Here is a 21,203-nt window from a genome sequence, read left to right on the forward strand (position 1 = left end):
CCAACCCGGCATTACCTGCTCTTTTCACTACTGCACTGTTACTCGTACCACTATCCTGGCAGTAACCATGGCAACAAAAGATATTTCAGACTACTACTTTCCTTTGCTGTAGGAGCTCAAACTTTTTTTTATCCTCAAGCATCATCAGACAAACCAATATGATGTCTGGGTTTCACTATCTGTAGTGGAAATCCATTTGAAAGTTACAAATATATTAATTTTCCTTTTTATGTTTCCTGAACTCAAAGTAACATTACAATACACATAAAATAAGTCGTCTATGTTGATCAGTTAGAGATTGCTACCATCATATATAAATAAAACTGTATAGAATATGATCATGTCTATGAAAACTGCCTCCCCAGGTGCACCTTACTACTAGGGGATGCCCCACTGGAGAACACCGCCTCATAGATTGAGAAGTACTGGTTGGGTTGCATCTTCTCCACTGCCGCACGGCCATCCACGTGCTCTGCCGCTTCCTTCCCCTCCTGGGCCCTGTACCCGCCACATAGCATTCCCAGGAGTGCTCCTAAGATGCGCTCGTGCACACTGGTCATTCTCTTAAAGGGCCGGCGTGCCATTTCCAGAAAATGCCTATGGCTGAGAGGTACTGTGTATTTAAGGCAGACTCCCATTAGGGGAGGTGCCTGTACAACACCTCTAGTTAGTCAGTCTCCTACCTAGCTAGTTGCAGGTTCTGAGTGCCTGTCCTGTTAACCCTGTGTCCGCCTTCAGTACCTGCCTTCCCAAACCTGTGTACCCTTGCCGAGCCCACCATTCCTGCCCATAACTGCCTGTCCAGCTTGCCTCAGTCACCCCACCTGTACCCGTTTATTCCTGAGTGTCACCTTTCCTGGGGGTCAGTTGCCAAAATCCCAGTCACTTCCTTGACATCCACCTCATCATGGTGGGTGCTTAGCCCCTCCCACTAAGGGGTAAGTCCGGGGTTCCTTTGTGGCCCAATGGGTCCACTAATCCCGTTCGTTGCCTCTACACTGGCCCTGGGCGTTACACGTGGCAATTTGCGGCAATCTATGGTCTGGTGGTAATAGACATCAATATAGACCACTGTTCCCCAAACTCCAGTCCTCTCAGCTCCCAACAGATCATGTTTTCAAGATTTCTTTAAGAATTCCATTACCTTTGCAATACTATCAAGGCATCAGAAATTCCTAGAGAACCAGTGCCATACAAAGAAAATTTCAGAAAACATGATATCATGGGGGGAGGCGTCAGGACAAGGTTTGGGAAACACTAGTACAGACTATTAGAATGGATTTGGCAGACATAGATGATGATTTTAATTATCAGCACCTAATGGTTCACTCCATTCTAATGCAGAATCAGAGAAGAGGAGCCATGGTGGATATGACACTACACGCAAACTAAATTGGAGGGCTATTATGAAATACAACATTGCCTGACAGACACTGGCTTTCCCGGTCAAATTCAGCTGATTGCTGGGAAAGACATCCCCTTTGATTATTTAATTATAAAATGTATAACTTACCATACGTGAAAGTTCGAAGCTGAAGTTCTGCTCCCAGTTTATGTAAATAGATGGCGTCGTTTTCCTGGACAGAAGTTGTAATGTTGAAAGTTTGTCTGACCTCGACCATGTTACACTAAGTCAGTAGCATCATCTCTCCACCATGGAGATTAAAGGGACTCTGTACACACAGAATGACTGTTCAAACCAAGTACAGGCGCTTGGTGCATCATGACGTGTCCAAATATTTAATGCAACTTCTCACCTGCTCCTTTTCCCTATATCTCTACCCTCACCTTTTCTTTGATGGACAGCTCTGTCTTCATAGAGCCAAAAAAAAAAAAAAAAAAAGGGTAGACAGATGGGCGGAAAAAAAAAGCAGGGGGGGTGCACTTAAAGAGAACCTGTAAGGTCCAATATGTACCCAGAACCATGAGCAGTTCTAGTGTATATTGCTAATCCCTGCCTAACCGTCCCTGTATACACTAGCATAGATAAAGAGATCTTTAGAAAAATTATTTCTATAGATCTTTTACCGTATGCAAATGAGTGAAGGCACTAGTCCCCTGGGCATTAGTTCCCCGGCCAGTCGCCCCTCATTAGCATGTTAGTACGCCCCTGTGGGTGTGACATCATGCTAATGAATATGCAGTGTAACAGGATGATCTCACTCACCTCTCTGTTGCCATCGCCGCCCAACACTGGAAATTGGGTCATGTGCACTATGAAGCCGGGTGTATGCATCCAGGCTTCAAACTGAAGTAGTGCGCATGACCCAAACTCCGGGGTCATGTGCACTGAGCCGAAATCCAGCGTCGGGCGGCGATGGCAGTGGAGAGGTGAGTGAGATCATCCTCTGGCGATGCGTATTCATTAGCATGATAGGCATACTAACATGCTAATGAGAGGCGACTGGCCGGGGACCTAACGCCCAGGGGACTAGGCCTCTCGTTCAATAGCATACAGTAAAAGATCTCTAGAAATACTTTTTCTAAAGATCTCTTTATCTATGCTAGTGTATACAGGGACTGTTAGGCAGGGATTAGGAATATGCATCCAGAACTGCTCGTGGTCCTGGGTGCATATTGCACCTGACAGGTTCCCTTTAAATATCTGGCCACGCCATGATGTATTCTGTGCTAGGCAGTTATGGTGCTTGAAAGCTGTAATTCTCTGGACCGTATACTTCAATTCAGTAATAGAGGAAAGAGGTCAGCACACCATTCAGACATCAAAGATAAATCTGCTGGGTTATGTGCTCAGGAAACGTCTGTAGTGCATCCAATCATCAATATTCAGAAGGAAGTACGGTATATCCAGCACCAACAAATCCCGCATTAAAACTGTGCCTATTTACTGGTATTAAAAATGTGTAACTCCACCATTTGAAAAACATATAAACAGTCACGATCCTAAGAAATGGCCTGAATTGTTGCATACAAAAGATCCTTTTATGTCACATTATGAAAAAGTCACATTGCTGTGATTAGTCAATAGTAATTATGCATTATCTAAATCACATTAGATCCTAATTCACAAAGTTGAGTCTGTCTGCCTGGTAATGGTAAATAATATCCTGACCAATATTCAATCCTTGTGGTCTAAGAGAGGAAGCTTCTAAATTGTGACTTCTGTTGGATTTATACTTTAAAAAAAATCAAGAACGTGGTTAAGTTTCAATATTCATTAGGATATTAGATATTATTAGATAAAAACTCTTAAAATTTAATGATGCTAATTAATATCCAATGTGATTTAGACTATACGTAATTCCTATTAGCCTAATATAACTTTTTCAGGATGTGACGTTAGATCATTTTATCTTGTATTTTATGCAACGATTTTTAAAGACATTTGTACAAAACAGGGTTTTTTTGCTCTCAAAAGGTGTTCTGACGTTAATATCAGTAAATTAAAATTGCTGCATTTTAGTTGTTACTGGATATTCTGCCTTTTATAAAGATTCTTTACTTATATAATAATGTAGGGCTCCATAAATTTAGACTTTAAAGAGAATATATTAAACAAAAGTACAAGAGGTATTGGCAAATCTAGAGAGTGAAAGCAATAAACATATGGTAACAGAGCAGACGTTAGGTGAGCTGATCAAATGTATAGAAAGGCTTCAAAAGGTCTGTTTGATGTAGATACCGCTCTACCAAGCTGTCGACTTCCAGTAAAGGGGGGTGCCAGGAAATAATTTTTTAGGTATCCATAAGCTTGGAGATGACGAAAACACAACACTGCGCACCATCACCAAGTTGATTGCTTCTCAACCACTGCACTAGTCTACATTAATTGGCTGAAACTGTGATGTCACAAATACAGCAGACGTGACCGCTATATCCAATAACTGGGCTCAGAGGTTCTCTCAGTATAGACGGCCCAAACCACTAAGCCCAGTGATTGGCTGTACTTGTCATGTGGACTGTAGTTATGACTTCACGACTGCAGCAGTAGTGGAAAGGCATTTTTGACCTCAGAATGGTAAGAATTGTGATTTGTTACTGCCATCATCTACATGAATATGGATAAATAAAAACAAAGCAATACTCCCCATCTGCAAAGTCATCAACGACTCTCGGGCCACTGCTTCAACCTTTATTGACACACCACAGGGGTGACATTTTTAAAGTGTTTATGACATTTACACTTTTATAATTGCAGAGTGGCTGAGACCAATGATTGGCAACAGTGATCACAAGTGGTTTAGTTGTGACAATACCGCTACAGCTAGTCAATAAAGACCGTGGCAGTTCTGTAGAGGTATCAATCGACCTGTAGAGGGCAAGTCTTCTTGTATTTGTTAGTTTCATGATAGAAAATAAATATTCCTGAACAATACCTTTAATCACGCTCACCAATAGATTTGGAATGTCCCCCTTTTTTATGTATATGGGGGCATCCCTACCCCACCCCACACTTAAGAGTCCACTTGAGAAGCTGCTTGCTGCTGTGGAAACCTTCTCTCAGTACGCTTTCAGTAGTAGGGAATATGGCACATGCCACCCTTTCCATCATTCTCAACAAATAAAAAAAGGCAAAGAGCGAGTGACTTTTTTCCCAACACACTTTTACAAGAAAGGTTGCTTCATGAGTTACATAAGGTTATTCCAGGTAATGGATCCACCAAACAATTACTTTTCAACAAACATTTTATTTGCTTTTCAGTACAATATAAATTACATTATAGAACAATGAGGCAGAATACTCTATAGTTTGCTTTTTAAGGAACAGCCCTGTATACATTAAAATAAAAACTTTGAGGTCTGTGAAAGTAAAGACAGTTCAACCATGGCTTCTACAAACCTCGATACAAATGATTGGTATACCAACCACAACAAAACATCCTTTATTATAGAATAAGAGGGAAAGTATACATGTTTTCAGACGCGTGTTCCATGTTTATAAGGCATTAGCATGGCAGTCCCATCATGCCAGCTACATAACTGGGAATAAAGAGTCTGGAACACCACTGAGCAATTTGGAGATTTTAGGCCAAACTCTTGAAAAAAAGTTCTAAGAGTGGAGATCAAGTGGAAGAGCATATTGTGCATTTTATTTGTCTTGTGCAAATTAAAGATTACTTCTTGTCTGCCTGAGAAGAGGCCTAGTTGGCTTATCTACATCCATTAACACTAGAAGTCCCAGAGAGGGGTCATTTAACATTTCTACCTTTACTTCAGGGGGGAGCTCGAAATTTCTGGGACTTCTAGTGTTAAATGGTTAGAACCAGACTATACCCAAGTTTGCTAGAAATTGTATATTAAATAATTAATATTTTGAAGATTAATCTTTTTTCTTCACGAGGAAATGGTTAAAGTCAACGAAAAGGCTATTCTCTCATGAATGTCAGTTCAACTCATACTACAGACGTTTCTGCTATATATTTATATTTAATTGAAAGGTCCACACTATGAAAATAGACTACTAGATAAATTATTTTTCTTTTAATAAAAGTATTACAATGTATGATAACGATATAATAAATATGCTCTACAAATTGCCATGACTAACGTGAAGTTAAATATAATGGCATGTTTACCTATTCGCCAATATTTTCCATATAATATCCTAAATAGAGGGCTCTCTATATATATTTATATTTTTTTCTGGCATACTCTAGTTCCAAGAAGTGAGCTGTAGCAGTTTAAGTTTTGATAACCCTGTTAGTACATCTTTTTTATCCTAGACTCAACCACCGGTGAGTGAGAGACCTCTAACCATCATGAGACATCATATTAGGTTTATTGCAACTACTGCGGCCTGAACCTGGAATTCAGGTCCATTGTTCTTTATGTGCTTACTCTTATTGCAATTCCAACTTATTTGTGAGTAGCGGGACTGGAGGACACAAGAGATGATATACGATGCTGTCTTCAAACCTTTTAAGTGCCATCCCTTGTTTCTGGAATCAAAGATTATGAATTGTTACGTATAAACACCACACATTTCTCATAGTTAGTATAGATCTTTTTTTGACCATTTCTTGAGTGCTGCATTGTATAACTTGGATGGCTCTGATTTTGTAGAAACAGTAAAAAATGGCTTCAAAGGTTTAGGCCACTACTGGTTGCCAAGAGAATAAGCTGATACCAGCAATCCAAACACAGCAAGTAACACAGCATCCTCCAGCCCTCTGTCTCCCGCTGTTGCTGAGTACTCATCTTGGGTATATATATTAAAAAAAAAAAAACAAATTTCACACTCTTAACTATCAATTTCTAGTCTAGAAAGTCCTTGACGAAATTCATGCAAATCATCGATTTTCCCATCTAGTATGTTCAGGAAGTGTTTCAGTTCCAGTTTTAAGTGGCCATGTCTATGTTTACTTTCGTCCACTTCTTTTCGTAGTGCTCTCACTTTATCTTCTAGTTCTTGATTGGTCTGTTCAGCATCCTGGAAAAAAAAGACAGATGGGTCATTATAAGGCTTCACGTTACATTTCTTTATTATCCTTTCAATTTCGGTAATAGTATTAAAATTAACCTTAAAGTAGTTGTCCGCTCTATATCCACAAGTCTGCAGTCACTCCATGTAACTGCAGACTTTTGAATCCTCGTATCTCATGCACTGTCAGGATTCTCTGGTGTCAGACAGGAATGGCGGTCACGAGGCCACGATTATGCAAAATGCAGACTGCCATCCAGAATCAGACCAGAGGAGTACGGCCTCGCTCAATACACTTGCATTGAGAGAGGCTGTGCTCCTCCAGTTGGATTCTGTCCGGGAGTCTGCATAATGTATACTCGCGGCAACGTGACCGCAGCTTCCGGCTCTGACACTTGTGAATCCTCTTATCATTCGCACTGTGCACGGTCAGGATTCTCCAGTCTGCAGTCACATAGTGAGCAGGCAGGAACAACCCCTTTAATGTGCCTAAATAGCTTAGATAGAGGTTAGCTGAACAACCGATCTCTCTTTTTCCAGACTCCCCAACTGCCCAAGCGTCCATACATTTTCCATGGCCAGAGCAGAGTTAGCCACAACCAGACACCTCTAGCAGGGAAATTATATCTTGGAGACACAAAAGGATTGGGTGTTGTAATTGAACATGCCTGATCTGATCCTTCATGAGTCAGGAGACCATATGTATGTGATGGTTTTCTTGAAATGACAAAAAGGGTAGGTTGAGCTAATTTTAATCAAATGTTGGTAAGGGTATTTTTACCAGGGGTGGACAAAACATTGGTGCAACCAAACAGAGGTCCCACAGCTGAAGTGGCCAACTACCACCTCAAAAGCAACAAGCCGCTTCTGTCACAGGCACTGGGCCCATATACTGATCTTCCATGGGGACTATCTTCTGTTCTACCTAACACTATATGGATATAACTACCAGAGTATTAACAAAAGAAGTTGCTATTGGGACCAACAACTTAGTGGTCCCATTTCCAGCCATATATATGACAAAGAATGATTTGGGTATGGAAGAGGAAACTCAATGAAGCCGCGTTTCATAATTTTTTTTTTGTTTCTCTGTTTTAGGACATGTTTATAATCCAAAGACCAGGCCTAGTCTGAGCTTAGCTCCACTTAATGCATTTTCACTACAGTCTGCTATAAAAACTACATTTATGCACTACAGCACAGCATACTTTGCAGAGACTGTAAATAAGCAAAGAGCTGCAGGGAAATATGCAGCGCACAACCAGTAAGCCATACGCTCCTGCTCGTCAGTTCAGTCTATTTCTACTAAGTGAACATCTACCTGTCTACACACTGTATTCACACTGAATGAGCAATAGTAGCTTAACTCAAGTAAGATGCCCTAGATATGCATGGATCTTGTATCATATAAAGCATTCATCCTAATTGGTGGCGGTCTATCTAATTTTTATTCCACAGGAAGAAAGTTCACAAGAATAAAAGATGCTTCACAAGATCATTCAGTATCTAATCGAATGGAAAGAACATAGAAAACAACACTAAGACCATGACGGTATCTCACAACTCAATATTGCTTTGGATCTTCTCTTCCTGACACTGAGGAGCATCATTTACTCTTGTCATTTCCACTATAAAAATCCATTTAATTTACGCTTTGTTGGTCCCCGGGCTTTCTGCTGTACATTGCAATGTCGGGGTGTGTTGCAATGTGATTTAGGCCTTAGACGACAGACTTTGAGCATGTAATTTCAGAAACATGACATCCCTCAGAAGAACGTCACCTGGGGACAGATTTCCATAGAGTAAGCCTCTAGCATCTGTTTGCTATGCAACTGTGATATATTACAAGAAGAAAACATCTCTATGCCATGACTCAGCTATATTACTTAGAGGAGTTATCCCATAAAAAAACTAAATATATAAAAAGCGTAGCAACCTGTAAAATAAGTTACTTTAAGACATAAATGTGTGAATTGTAAAGTGCTTCATATTATGTTGGCGCTATAGAAATAAAAATTAGTAGACTTAAAACAAAATTCTAATATTGGTCACAGTGATAATCCACACACCTGCGATACAGAACACGCCATTACCTATCACCAAATAAATAGGGTGAAGAGTCCCCAAAATACACAACAGTGAGAAGGGCACACAGACAGGCTATGATTCTTAAGCGCACACAAGGACCAAACTTATTAACGTTTTCACTTTCAATATAGAATTACAGGAAAAATGAGTAAAGAGACAATGAAGTGACACAAATCTACTGAACAGTTATAAAATAAAAAGGAGAAATAGCAGAAAATAACTAAAGCCTTTGATTTGTAGATGCTGTTCTGTTTCCCGAGGGTAGGAGTATGATGGCACACACTCAGACTTGGCTGACCTCCAGCATGTGAACACCTTTCAATTGTTCAGAATTGTAAGATCTTTTTATATCCCAAGTCTTTTGATCAAGTTTCCAAGACCGCCAATGATTTCACTAGGGAAATTTCAGATCTACAACTAAACAAACCTTTTTTATTAGCAGGAGACTGTAAGGAGGGGTCTGCCTTTGTGCTCTCAGTTTCCATACTGAGAGCTTGTGATAGGTGAGTGTACAGCTCTTTTCACATGGGTGCTCGTCCTGTATGGTGGCCATTGTTGCAGTGGTTTTGTGTCAGTGGGGCAGTGTGGCCTGGAGTCATGGGGGCCCAGCCTTTCAGCATGGTGTTATGAGGCACGAGGTCACCTGCCCTGCTGGTGCACTGTCCCTGTGGCGGCGATTGGCATGCAGTGCCGTGCATTTTAAGGCTCTACAGTCATGGCCAAAAGTTTTGAGAATGACACCAAAATTATATTTTCACATGATCTGTTGCCCTCTGGTTTTTAATTGTGTTTGTCTGATGTTTACATCACATACAGAAATATAATTGCAATCATATTATGAGTACCAAAAGGTTATATTGACAGTTAGAATGAGTTAATGCAGCAAGTCAATATTTGCAGTGTTGACCCTTCTTCAGGACCTCTGCAATTCTCCCTGGCATGCTCTCAATCAACTTCTGGATCAAATCCTGACTGATAGCTGTCCATTCTTGCATAAGTAATGCTTGCATTTTGCCAGAATTTGTTGGTTTTTGTTTTTCCACCCGTCTCTTGATTGCCCACAAGTTCTCAATGGGATTAAGATCTGGGGAGTTTCCAGGCCATGGACCTAAAATCTCTATGTTTTGTTCCATGAGCCATTTAGTGATCACCTTTGCTTTATGGCAAGATGCTCCATCATGCTGGAATAGGCATTGTTGGGCACCAAACTGCTCTTGGACAGTTGGGAGAAGTTGTTCTTGGAAAACATTCTGGTACCATTCTTTATTCATGGTTGTGTTTTTAGGCAAGACTGTGAGTGAGCCGATTCCCTTGGCTGAGAAGCAACCCCACACATGAATCGTTTCAGGATGCTTAACAGTTGGCATGAGACAAGACTGGTGGTAGCGCTCACCTCTTCTTCTCCTAATAAGCTGTTTTCCAGATGTCCCAAACAATCGAAAAGGGGATTCATCTGAGAAAATGACTTTACCCCAGTCCTCAGCAGTCCACTCCCTGTACCTTTTGCAGAATATCAGTCAGTCCCTGATGTTTTTTCTGGAGAGGCTTCTTTGCTGCCCTCCTTGAAACCAGGCCTTGCTCAAGCAGTCTCGTCTCCGCCTCAAAGTGCATGCAGAAGCACTCACACCAGCCTGCTGCCATTGCTGAGCTAGCTTGGCACTGCTGGTAGTCCGATCCCGCAGCTGAAACAGTTTTAAGATACGGTCCTGGCGTTTGCTGGTCCTTCTTGGGCGCCCAGGAGCCTTTTTGGCAACAATGGAAGCTCTCTCCTTGAAGTGCTTGATGATTGTTGACTGAGGTACAATCTTTGTAGCTGCGATACTCTTCCCTGTTAGGCCATTTTTGTGCAGAGCAATGATGGCTGCACGTGTTTCTTTAGAGATAACCATGGTTAACTGAAGAGAAACAATGATACCAAGCACCAGCCTCCTTTTAAAGTGTCCAGTGGTGTCATTCTTACTTAATCATGACTGATTGATCGCCAGCCCTGTCCTCATCAACACCCACACCTGTGTTAATGGAACAATCACTAAAACAATGTTAGCTGCTCCTTTCAAGGCAGGAATGCAATGATGTTGAAATGTGTTTTGGGGGTTAAAGTTCATTTTCTTAGCCAATATTGACTTTGCAAGTAATTGCTGTTAAGCTGATCACTTTTTGTGACATTCTGGAGTATATGCAAATTGCCATTAGAAAAACTTAAGCAGTAGACTTTGTAAAAATTAATATTTGTAGCATTCTCAAAACTTTTGGCCATGACTGTAGATAAGTTAGGGACCCACTCAAGATGTTCGCTGTGACGTGGCAGTGGGCTTCATACAGTCTGGTCAGAATGTTAAACCAAGAACCTCATGTTAACTATATACATTTTTGCCGGGCGGCATTAGATCCAAGTATGATGTTTGGATGTGCGGTTCATGTTTTGTTTCTCTAGCTATGTTGCATAGCTAAACACTGAACTAATAAGAAGGCAAGTATACTGATTTTTACATCGTTCGTTACTATAGATAATGGTAAATGTCTAGTTAGGCCAACAAATGTCCTTCTGCCTAGTCTTTGCAGTGTGGAAAAACTGGATCTAAGTGTCAAAAATAACACTGTCCACTTGTACCGTACCCATGTGGCCACACCTGCAATAAAAGTTCAACATTTTATGGCCCTTTGAGCAAAGTTAAAGGGGTAGTCTGTCTTCCAAGGTCCTATCCCCATATCTAGTTGGTGTAATAATAATAATATTAGATCACTCGGGAACACTGTTAATGTGGAACAGTTACTGCACTGCTGGAGATACGACACACATCCACGAGAAGTATGGGCATACTGGTGGCTTTCCTGGTGAATAAGTGGGGTAACACTACGAAACACGTTGAATTAAACCATCTTGCATTCTACCTCTCCTGGATATGTGTCGTATCTCTAGCAGCGCAGTAACAGTTCCACATTTACAGTATTCTCGAGTGATCTTTGGTTTCTTCAGCACGTGGACCCTGCAGCAGCTGGTTACAGGCTTTACTTCTGGTTGTGTGATACCAAACCCAATAAGGTGAGCACATTTCCTTACACTTTTATTCCTTGTTACTGGGTATGACCCTATTGCGCTTTTTTAATAATATTAGCAAATACCTCCAATTAGAAATGTAGTATAGTCTTCCAGATACAGCTATGTGCAAGACATTTCAGCAGCTTAGGTATCTATGGTTATGACCCACTAGCTACTAACTGTCCCTTTTATGTGAGTGGTCATAACCATGGGTACTTAAGCTGCAATGCCCTGCCCATGAGGCAAGCGAGACAGCTAAATCAAGAGAACTATACTACATTTGCTACTGACCGCCGCCACCACCACCCCCACTAGGATCTTGGAGATAGGAATACCCCTTTAACTATGCTGATGTCAGAATTATTACATTTTTCCTTAAAATCTTTTTTAATATTTCTTCTGTGTCCACCTTCATCAGACAGTCATATCTGCCTTTCCTCAGTTTAGCTCTATAGTGATCTACCCTGGTGATGTAGCCCATTATTTTCTACTTGCCGGCAGAGGATGAGCAGCAGCATTTTCCTCCTCTGACAAAAAAAAGAAGATCCTTCAGTTAATATAGAGAGCTGTATTGGATGAGCAGGACAAACTTTTTTGGCTCCTTAAATAAGACTTCAGCACAAAAACAGGAAACCACGCCTTGCAAATGTATTCACCCGCTTGGCATTTTTCGTGTTTTGCTACCTCACAACCTGGTATTTCACAAGGTTTGTTTTTTTTTTTTTTGAGGGTTTGCATCAGTTCATGTAAAGATCATGGCTACGCCTGTGACCATTTTTTTTTTTTTTTTTGTGAAGCAAACAAATAGGACAAAATAACTGAAAATTTCAGTGTGCATAAATATTCATCCCCCTAATGTCTACTTTGTCGAGTCTCCTTTTGCGGCAATTACAGCGGAAAGTGGCTTTCGATAAGCCTCTATGAGCTTTCCACATCTTGCTACTGGGATTTTTGTCCATTACTCAGGGCAAAACTGCTCCAGCTCCTTCAAGTTAGATGGTTTCCTCTGGTGAACAGCAATCTTCAAGTCTGACCACAGATTCACAATTGAATTAAGGTCTATGCTGGGACTAGGCCACTCCAATACATTTACACATTTCCCCTTCACCCCCGGGTGATTTTAAGGGTTTTTTTGCTCCCCTTCTTCAGAGAGTCGTAATTTTTTTATTTTTACGTCAATTTTGCCATATGATGGCTTCTGTTTTGCGGGCCAAGTTGTATTTTTAAATGACACAATAAGTTTTACCATATAGTGTACTTGAAAACAGCAAAAAAAATTCCAAGTGTGGAAAAATTGAAAAAAAAAAAAAGTGCAATTGCTTGATGGTTTTTGGGGTATTTTATTCACCGTATTCATTATATGGTAAAACTGATGTGTCTGTGTGATGCCTCAGGTCGGTATGCGTTCATAGACACCATATATGTATTTTTGCGCAGATGCTATGTTTTGATCGCCTCTTATTGCATTTTGCGCAAAATTTGCACGACCAAAAAACACTTAATTTTGCCAAATGTAATTTATTTTTGCCGCTACGCAGTTTACCGATAATAAATCAGCAGACATGTGAGGGGACAGCCACTGGCTCACTGCAGCAGCCAGCGGTGATTACCCCTTAATGATTTAGGACGTACCTCGAATGTTGCTTTAGCAGTATGCTTTGGGTCAATGTCTTGTTGAAAGGTGAGTCTCCGAACCAACCTCAAATTATTGACAGTGGTGTTGAGCAAGTAGTTAACTATTCGCACTCACTATGATATTAGCGAGTACTGTGCTCTACTCGCATATTCGTTAAGAGTAGCGGGCGCAATGTAAGTTAAATGGGAAATAAAAGCTAAGTAGCGAGTAACACGAAAGCCATACTATTCGCTACTCTCACAAAAAGTACGGCTTTTGGGTTACTCGCTACTTAGCGAATATTTCTCATTTACCTACATTGCGCCCGCTACTTGTAACGAATATGAGAGTAGTGGACAGTACTCGCTAACAAAATAGTGAGTACGAATAGTTAACTAACTACTCACTCAACACTATTTAACAAACAGGTTTTGCTCAAGAATATTCCCATATTTCGCACCATCCATCTTCCCCTTGACTTGAACCATTTTACCTGTCCAAAACTTCCCCATAACATCATGCTGCCACCACCATCTTTCACTGTAGGGTTGTTGTTCTTGGCCTGATATGCAGTGTTGGTTTGGCACCAGACATAGTGTTTAGTTTGATGGCCAAAAGTTCAATTTTGGTCTCATCTGACCACAGCACCTTCCTCCATACATTTGGGGAGTCTCCCAAGTGTATTTTGATAAACTCACAATGAGACTTCCAATTTGTGGCTGTAAGTAAAGGCTTTTTTTCTGGCAACACTTCCATAAAGGCCAGCTCTATGGAGTGTATAGCTTATTGTGGTCATATGGACAGATACTCCAGTCTCTGCTTGGGAACGCTGCAGCTTCTTCATGGTTACCTTTAGTCTCTGTGCTGTCTCTCTGATTAATGCTCTCCTTGCCCGTACTTAGAGTTTTAATGTATGGCCCTCTTTTGGCAGGTTTGTTGTGGTACCATGTTCTATTTGATGATAATGGATTTGATGGTGTTTCATGGGATCATCAGAGATAGGGGTATTTTTTTCACAGACTATGTGCCACTTAAGAATGCACACAGGTGGGCTTCCTTTCACTGAGCTTGTGAATACATGCACATGGCAATATATTTAATCCCATAAATTAAAATTTTGCCTATATTTTTCTCATTACACTTTCCCAACTTAGACTATTTTGTGCTGTTGTATCACACAAAAATTGGATTACAAAAATATTTAAATACAGCAGCAATGGTGGCATGGTGTGATATTTAATTATAAATCAAAGGTGGCAAGCCATAGAGGATGCAGGAGAACTTTACACTGTGTACCCAACCCACAAAGGCCTGCACCGCTGCACACGTCAATCAAAGTGCAGTGCATTTCTGGAATTTTAATAAAGATATTTCAGCAACCAAGCATCGGATCTTCCTATAACAAGTATGCCTGGATACAGCATCTTAGTGTCAGTATAACACTGCCTTTACATCATATAGCAAAATCCTTGTGGTTAGTTCCCTTTAAGGAGTTCCCCAAGTGCGCATCATGGCTTTTTTTTTTTTTCCAAAACTTTTTATTAATTTTCCAATTTTTTATAAACATAACAAGATATTCAAGGTTACGCAAGGAAAAACATTTGTCTGACAATATGTGACATAATAGGGTGCAATGCCCCAACTTGATATTTTAAACTGATTATCTGATTGATATGGTCTCTATTAAACCAAGGCAAAAGTACTAAGAAATAACAGACGCGATACAAGTCAATTAGAGTCATTAAGCCCCTAAGCCAACCCCGAATGCTTCCAAATTTTCTGGCACGTCTTGTGGCTACCTTAGCGTCTCGTCTCCCTTTCCTCCGGAACCCACACCTCCGTGATTTTCAATTTACCCAGGTTATCCTGGCTGTCATTCAGAAGGTACCATTCCGATTGTATAAAAGGTGTCATCAGATTATTTATTTCTCCCTGAGTAAATTGACTTTCAATGAAATTTCTCCATTTCCCAAAGAACTTGGGTGTCAACCTGTCTTTGTCCGTTTCCACTTCCACTTTCTCCAGCCTCAATAAATTATGTAATTCCCCGATGACCTCTTTTATGGATGGTCCCTCCCTTTGTATCCAATGCTTTAATATGGACCGTTTGGCTATCATGGCTATGTCATGTACTATTGCATATTTCTTCTTTCCCGGCATGTCCGATCCCCCTCTTACTCTTCCCTCAAAGGAATGGAAAATCCACACCATTAGCTCTAGATTTCCAGAAATTCCCCATGTTGCCTGGACAAATAATCTAACTTGATTCCAGAACCTGTGAATTTCCTTACACTCCCATAGTCCATGTAGCATATCTGTTTTTTCTCTTTGACATTTAGGACACCGCATATCTCTTCCCGGAATGTTGAAGCCCATAATAGCCCTGTGTAAAATTCTAAATTGGGTGTCTCTCCATCTCTCATTGGTAACATGTTTCCGCATCTGTACCCATCCCTTCAATATATCCCCTACAACTTCCTGCCCTTTCAATTGCTTCCCCCACGCTGTTAGAGTACGGCTATCCTCCCCAGATATAAGCATTCCCCGAAATGTTCGGTAAATTTTGGAAACATTTACACTTGCTACATCACTTTCCATAAGCTCATCAATCAAACTCTTATTCAATTCCTTTCCAAGCTCCCCCAAATCTACAAATACTCCATGCTTCAGTTGTTCATACTGGATGATATGTGAGCTATTAAGTTCATACTTGTCAAGCACTTCCCGTCCTGTCAGCCACCTTCTCTCCTCCACATTCATGACATCCTTCATTCTCTCGACGCCCTTCTCTTTCCATCTAGTAAATAGCTTATTTTCCCGTCCCATGGGAAAGTTCGGAGATGCCCAGGGATTTAAGTACTTAGATACTTTCCATGACAGTCCCAATTTCTTTCTTACCAGTTTCCATGTTAGCATAGTGTCTCGGAATAAGATTGAGTTCCTTATATGCCCATCCGCCCTGGACAATGGGGAGTGTAAAATGGACGCCAAATCCCACGGTGATGCATACTTGGCTTCCATGCCATAGTCTGAGTGCCCGCTCGTTCCTCTCAACCAATCAAACACATGTCTCATTATACACACCAGGTTATAACCCCGAACATCCGGGAAACTAAGACCTCCTTCCTCCGTAGACTTCATCAATGTTCGTAACTTTATTCTAGGTTTCCTTCCCCGCCATATAAAATCTGCATACGCTGAGTTGAGCCTATTTACGTCCCTCAGTTTTAGCAATATCGGGATCGTCTGGAATGGGTACAACAGTCTAGGAAAGCTCATCATTTTTATCAGGTGGCACCTTGCCAGTAGTGGTAGAGGCAGACCCTTCCAACCCTTTAGTTGTGCTATAATTTTCCTAATTAGTGGGCCATAATTCATCTCGTAAATTGATTCCACCGTTCTTCCTATATGAATTCCCAGATATTTAAGTGATGTCTGTGCTATAGGAATGCCACATATACAACCATCCCTTACATTCCCCCCATTTTAGGAACAGGATCTCACACTTTTTTTTATTCAATTTCAATCCTGAGACTAATCCAAATTTTTCAATTAGGGCTAGAGTCTGTGGCAAATCCACGCTAGGGTCCCCCATATATAGTATGACATCATCGGCAAAAAGTGCTGTCTTTATTTCAGTTCCCCTTACCTTAATCCCTTTAAAACTATTCGGGCCCTGCAATATTCTTGACAATGGTTCAATGGCCAAGTCGAATAGGAGGGGAGATAGCGGGCAGCCTTGTCTTGTTCCCTTCATCAAAGGGAACACGTCTGATAAAAAACCTGGAGTGTGTACCCTAGCTCCCGAGTTAGCGTAAAGATTCCTAATGTAAAGCCTCATTTTGCCTACAATCCCTGTGGCCTCTAGTACTTTGTCCAGCCAGCTCCAATTTACATTGTCAAACGCTTTTTCTGCGTCGAGTGTAACTAGAGCGGGTCTTGTCCCCCTCTCTATCTGATCCAATCTCACCGCATCCACCACTAGTATTGTCTTCCGGATATTAGTGACAGCATTTCTCCCTTTAATAAACCCTACCTGATGCTCTGTAATGATCCTTGGAAGAATCATGGCCAATCTATTAGCCATAATCTTAGATATTATTTTTAAATCCTGGTTTATAAGTGATATGGGTCTATAACTAGAGGGATCATCCAGGTCTTTAGTTCCCTTAGGGAGTAATTTGATATATGCTACGTTTGAATTTTTAGGAATTTCCTCTCCTTCCAAAAATGCATTAAATACCGCAGTTAAATCTGGCGAGATCAGATCCCTCATAGCCTTATAAAACTCGCTGTTAAAACCGTCGGGGCCTGGTGCCTTGTTGGTGTTAAGCTCCCCGATTGTTCTAGTCACCTCCTCAACTGTGATATCTGCATTTAGGTCACTCAGATCTTCCTCTGTTACGCTAGGCAAGTGCGCTTGTCTTAACCACTCTGCCTCGTCAGTCATGTCATTGTTTCCTGGCCCATATAGTTTTCTATAAAAATGTCCCAGCAATTTATTAATTTCCTTAGGATCTGTGGTCACCTCCCCCCCCTTTCTTTTTAGTTTGGAAATCACTGTCATTTTCCTGCTACCCCTTGCCAAATTTGCCAGCATCCTCCCCGCCTTGTTGCCAAATCTATGTAGCTCTGCTTCCCTGTGCGACCAAAATAATTGTTCCTTTTTTTTTGCCCATTCGTCGAACCCCCTTTTTGCCTCCAACCATCTGTCTTTCGTCGTGGGAGATCTATTAGCCAAATACTTTGTGTATGCTACCCGCACTGCTTCACTCTGGGCATTATAATTCTCATTGGTCTTCCTTTTGATCATGGCCGCATATCCAATCAGGCGACCCCTCAAGACCGCTTTTGCCGTGTCCCAGTATAGCACTGGGTTCCCTTTGTGTTCCTTGTTTTCCTCTGTGAATTCTCCCCACCACTCTCGTAATACCCTGTGGAAATTATCTTGTCTGAGAAGAAATGATGGAAATCTCCATATGATATCTGTACCTCTTTTGAACTGCTCTTTGATACCCAATCTCAACGGACTATGATCAGATATCACCATGTTTTCTATCACACATTCTTGTGCCCGATTAACTAGGCCTTGAGAAATCCAAAATTGATCAATACGCGACCAGCTATCATGAGGATGCGAGAAGTGTGTATATTCTCTATCATGCGGGTGAGCTAATCTCCAGATGTCCTTCAAACCCACGTCTTCTAATGTCACATCCCTATGGTCCGGCCTTCTGTCCACATCCCCTGTCCTCTCCTTCCCCCTCCTCCTGTCTTCAGCTGAGTCTGGAACTGTGTTAAAATCACCTCCTACTATGATGTTGGTCTCCCCATCTGCTAGTATGCTGACCTTTATGCCATCATGAAATATGCTCTGTTGGGAGTTTGGACCGTAAACATTATAGATACTTAATTTACCCGCTGGACTAATGATTGTTAAATGCTGCCACCGTCCCTGGTCGTCTGCCTCGTGTGTCACTACTTCATGGCTGAGCTGTTTATGTATTAGAATCATTGTCCCCGCTTTCCTACCTTGTGCCTCTGCCCCATATACAGTACCCACCCAGTATTTCTTCATGCGGAAAAAGTCCTCCTTCCTCAAATGCGTTTCCTGTAATAATGCAATATCTGTTTTTAGTCTTTTCAGATGTCTTAGTATCATTGCTCGTTTGTTAGGAGATCTCAAGCCTTTCACATTCCATGTAGTTATTTGTACCATATTTGCCTTTGTATTTTGCTCTTACTACTTCCTCCCCTGTGGGCCCTGAACTCACAAGAGACGAGACAATTATTACCAGGTATAGAATTTGCCCCCCAGGCTTGATATATCTTTTCCCCACCTTGTATGTATAACAAATATAACAATAAACAAGTAACTGTAGAACACGTTTTCCCTTCTGGGAAATTTTTGGCTCTTTTCGCCATGCTGATGACTTCCCCTTTTCCTAGCCAAACTGTTGAGCTCCCTAGTCACCCCCCTTAGAGTATACGTTCTAGCCCCGGATTCACATGAGTCACATGAACAAGCCTTAAATAATGGCAAAAATAGTACAGTATGACAAAAACTCTATAAGGACTTCAAGTCCAACTTAGCTCTATTTTCTGGTGGTCATCCCCGCACTCAGAGCAGACAGATCCACTTCATTTACGCCTGGAAGTCGTTCCTGGACAAAGGCGAGTGAAAGTAAGAATGAAAGTGAATCTGGAAGTGGAACTGAAAGTAAGCGTGAGACTGAATATGCGAGAGAAAAAGAGTGAGACAGAGCGCGTGAGGTACTGAAAGTGAGCGTGAGACTGAAAATGAAACTGAGTATGAGAGTGAGTGTGAAACTGAAAGTAAGCGTGAAACTGAAAATGAGACTGAATATGTGAGGGAGGGAGAAAAAAAAAAAATAAAAAAAAAATAAAAAAAAAGTGTGAGACTGAGTGAGTGTGAGAGTGTGAGACTGAACGTTAGGAGTAAGACTGAAAGTGAAACTGATAGCAAGCGTGAAAGCAAAACTGAACATGAGAGAGTGAAATCAAGAGAGTGAGAGAGTGCGAGAACAGGACCAGCAATATCTAGTTCAGTTCAGTTATCATGAACCATTTCCAACAGTTAGTCTCTGTGTTCCGAGCGAGGATTATTTTGTTGTTTTGGGCTCAATCTCCTTTCCTCTCTACTCTCCACCCGCGATTGCTCCTCAAAGCTTCTCGAGTCTTTCCCTGGGCCTCTTGGAGATCCTCCTCTGCTGGTCCCTTCTCCATTGTTTCCTCTTTTTTGTCCATCAGCCTGATTCTTATCTTGTTCTGCCATGAGAGTACGCTCTGCTTCTTTAAAGTCTTTGTAATATGCAAACGAGCCATTAAGATTTCTGACTTTCAGTGTAGCAGGGTATAGCAGTTGGCACTTGACTTTTTTGTTATACAGGAATGAACATACTTTGCTGAATTCTTTTCTCTTTCTGGAGACTTCTGCTGAATAATCGCCGAAAATTAGCAGTCTGTTGCCTTGGTAATGCAATGGTCGCTGTCTGTCTCTAAAGGCCCTCAGTATTTCCTCTTTATGTTTATAATCAAGATATTTGACTATCACTTGTCTAGCCCTCAGCGGGGCTTTCTTGTTTGGGTTTGGGTCCTCTCCCCTATTCGCTTCTTGTTGTCTCAGTGGTCCCACTCTGTGCGCTCTTTCCACTCTGAATTTAGCCTTAATGCCCAGGGCCTGAGGTAACTCCTGTTCACATATGTTATCCAGCTGTCCCAAAGATACCGATTCTGGCAGCCCCACAATGCGCAGATTATTTCGCCTCGATCGGTTCTCTAAGTCTTCCGCTTTATCTCTCAAATAATCGTTAGATTTCACTAGAGCTGCTATTTGCTCTTGCATAGCCATTATTTTCTCCTCTGAGTCAGATATTCTCTGCTCTGTTTCTGCCAGTCTAGATGCATGTCCACTAATCTGCTTTTGCATAGCTGCTAGGGATGTTTGTATGGCTGTTTCAATGGCCACTTTAATCTCTTTTGACAGCTGTGATGTCACTTCGGCAGCCAATTTTTTATAATCAACATTGAGCTCTTGTGCATGCTTGTCTTGGCCTGCAGGTGGTGCTGGTTTCTTAGTTCTCTTATTCTGAGCTGGGGATTTTCCACCCTCCCCCATTTGTTTACAGTATTTAGATAATGGTGTGGCCGGCAGTTTCTTGTTTGCTTTAGAAGGAATGTTACTGTTTCTGACATGCAGCTTCTGCTGGCATTTATCATGATTAGACACCTTATATTGCATGTCTAAGTGATCAGTCCGGTCTCCTGCGTCTCTGGCCACTCTTTGCTTGCTGCACTCCTCCTCCTCCTCTCTTTCTTGTTCCTCCATGTCCCCTTCCTCTATCCATTGTGTTTCTCCCTCTGCAATCCCCTGCAGCGATTTCTCTCCTGCTCCATCCTCCCCCGACCCCCCGCTCTCATCTCCTTCACTTCTCCCTCTCCTGCCTTCCATTACCACATCTTGCACTGGGGACTCTGGCTCCTCCTCCATCAGGCTTGTCGGTGCCATGACAGTCTCCTCTTCTCCACGCCGGCAGTCAGGATCTCCACTCCTGCAG

At 41.5% G+C, this 21,203-nt stretch overlaps 1 protein-coding gene across 1 annotated transcript in view; it reads right to left on the reverse strand.

The window, feature by feature from the left end:
- Positions 1–4,629: 4,629 nt before the first annotated feature.
- HOMER2 (homer scaffold protein 2) overlaps positions 4,630–21,203 on the reverse strand; it is a 321,735-nt gene continuing 305,161 nt past the window's right edge. Inside the window, exon 9 of the mRNA XM_075345844.1 lies at positions 4,630–6,391. Coding sequence (XP_075201959.1) covers positions 6,203–6,391 — 189 coding nt within the window. The 3' untranslated portion in view covers positions 4,630–6,202. The remainder of the gene's footprint in view (positions 6,392–21,203) is intronic.

This window comes from Anomaloglossus baeobatrachus, chromosome 4, assembly GCF_048569485.1.
Source record: "Anomaloglossus baeobatrachus isolate aAnoBae1 chromosome 4, aAnoBae1.hap1, whole genome shotgun sequence".
Classification (NCBI taxonomy): Eukaryota; Metazoa; Chordata; class Amphibia; order Anura; family Aromobatidae; genus Anomaloglossus; species Anomaloglossus baeobatrachus.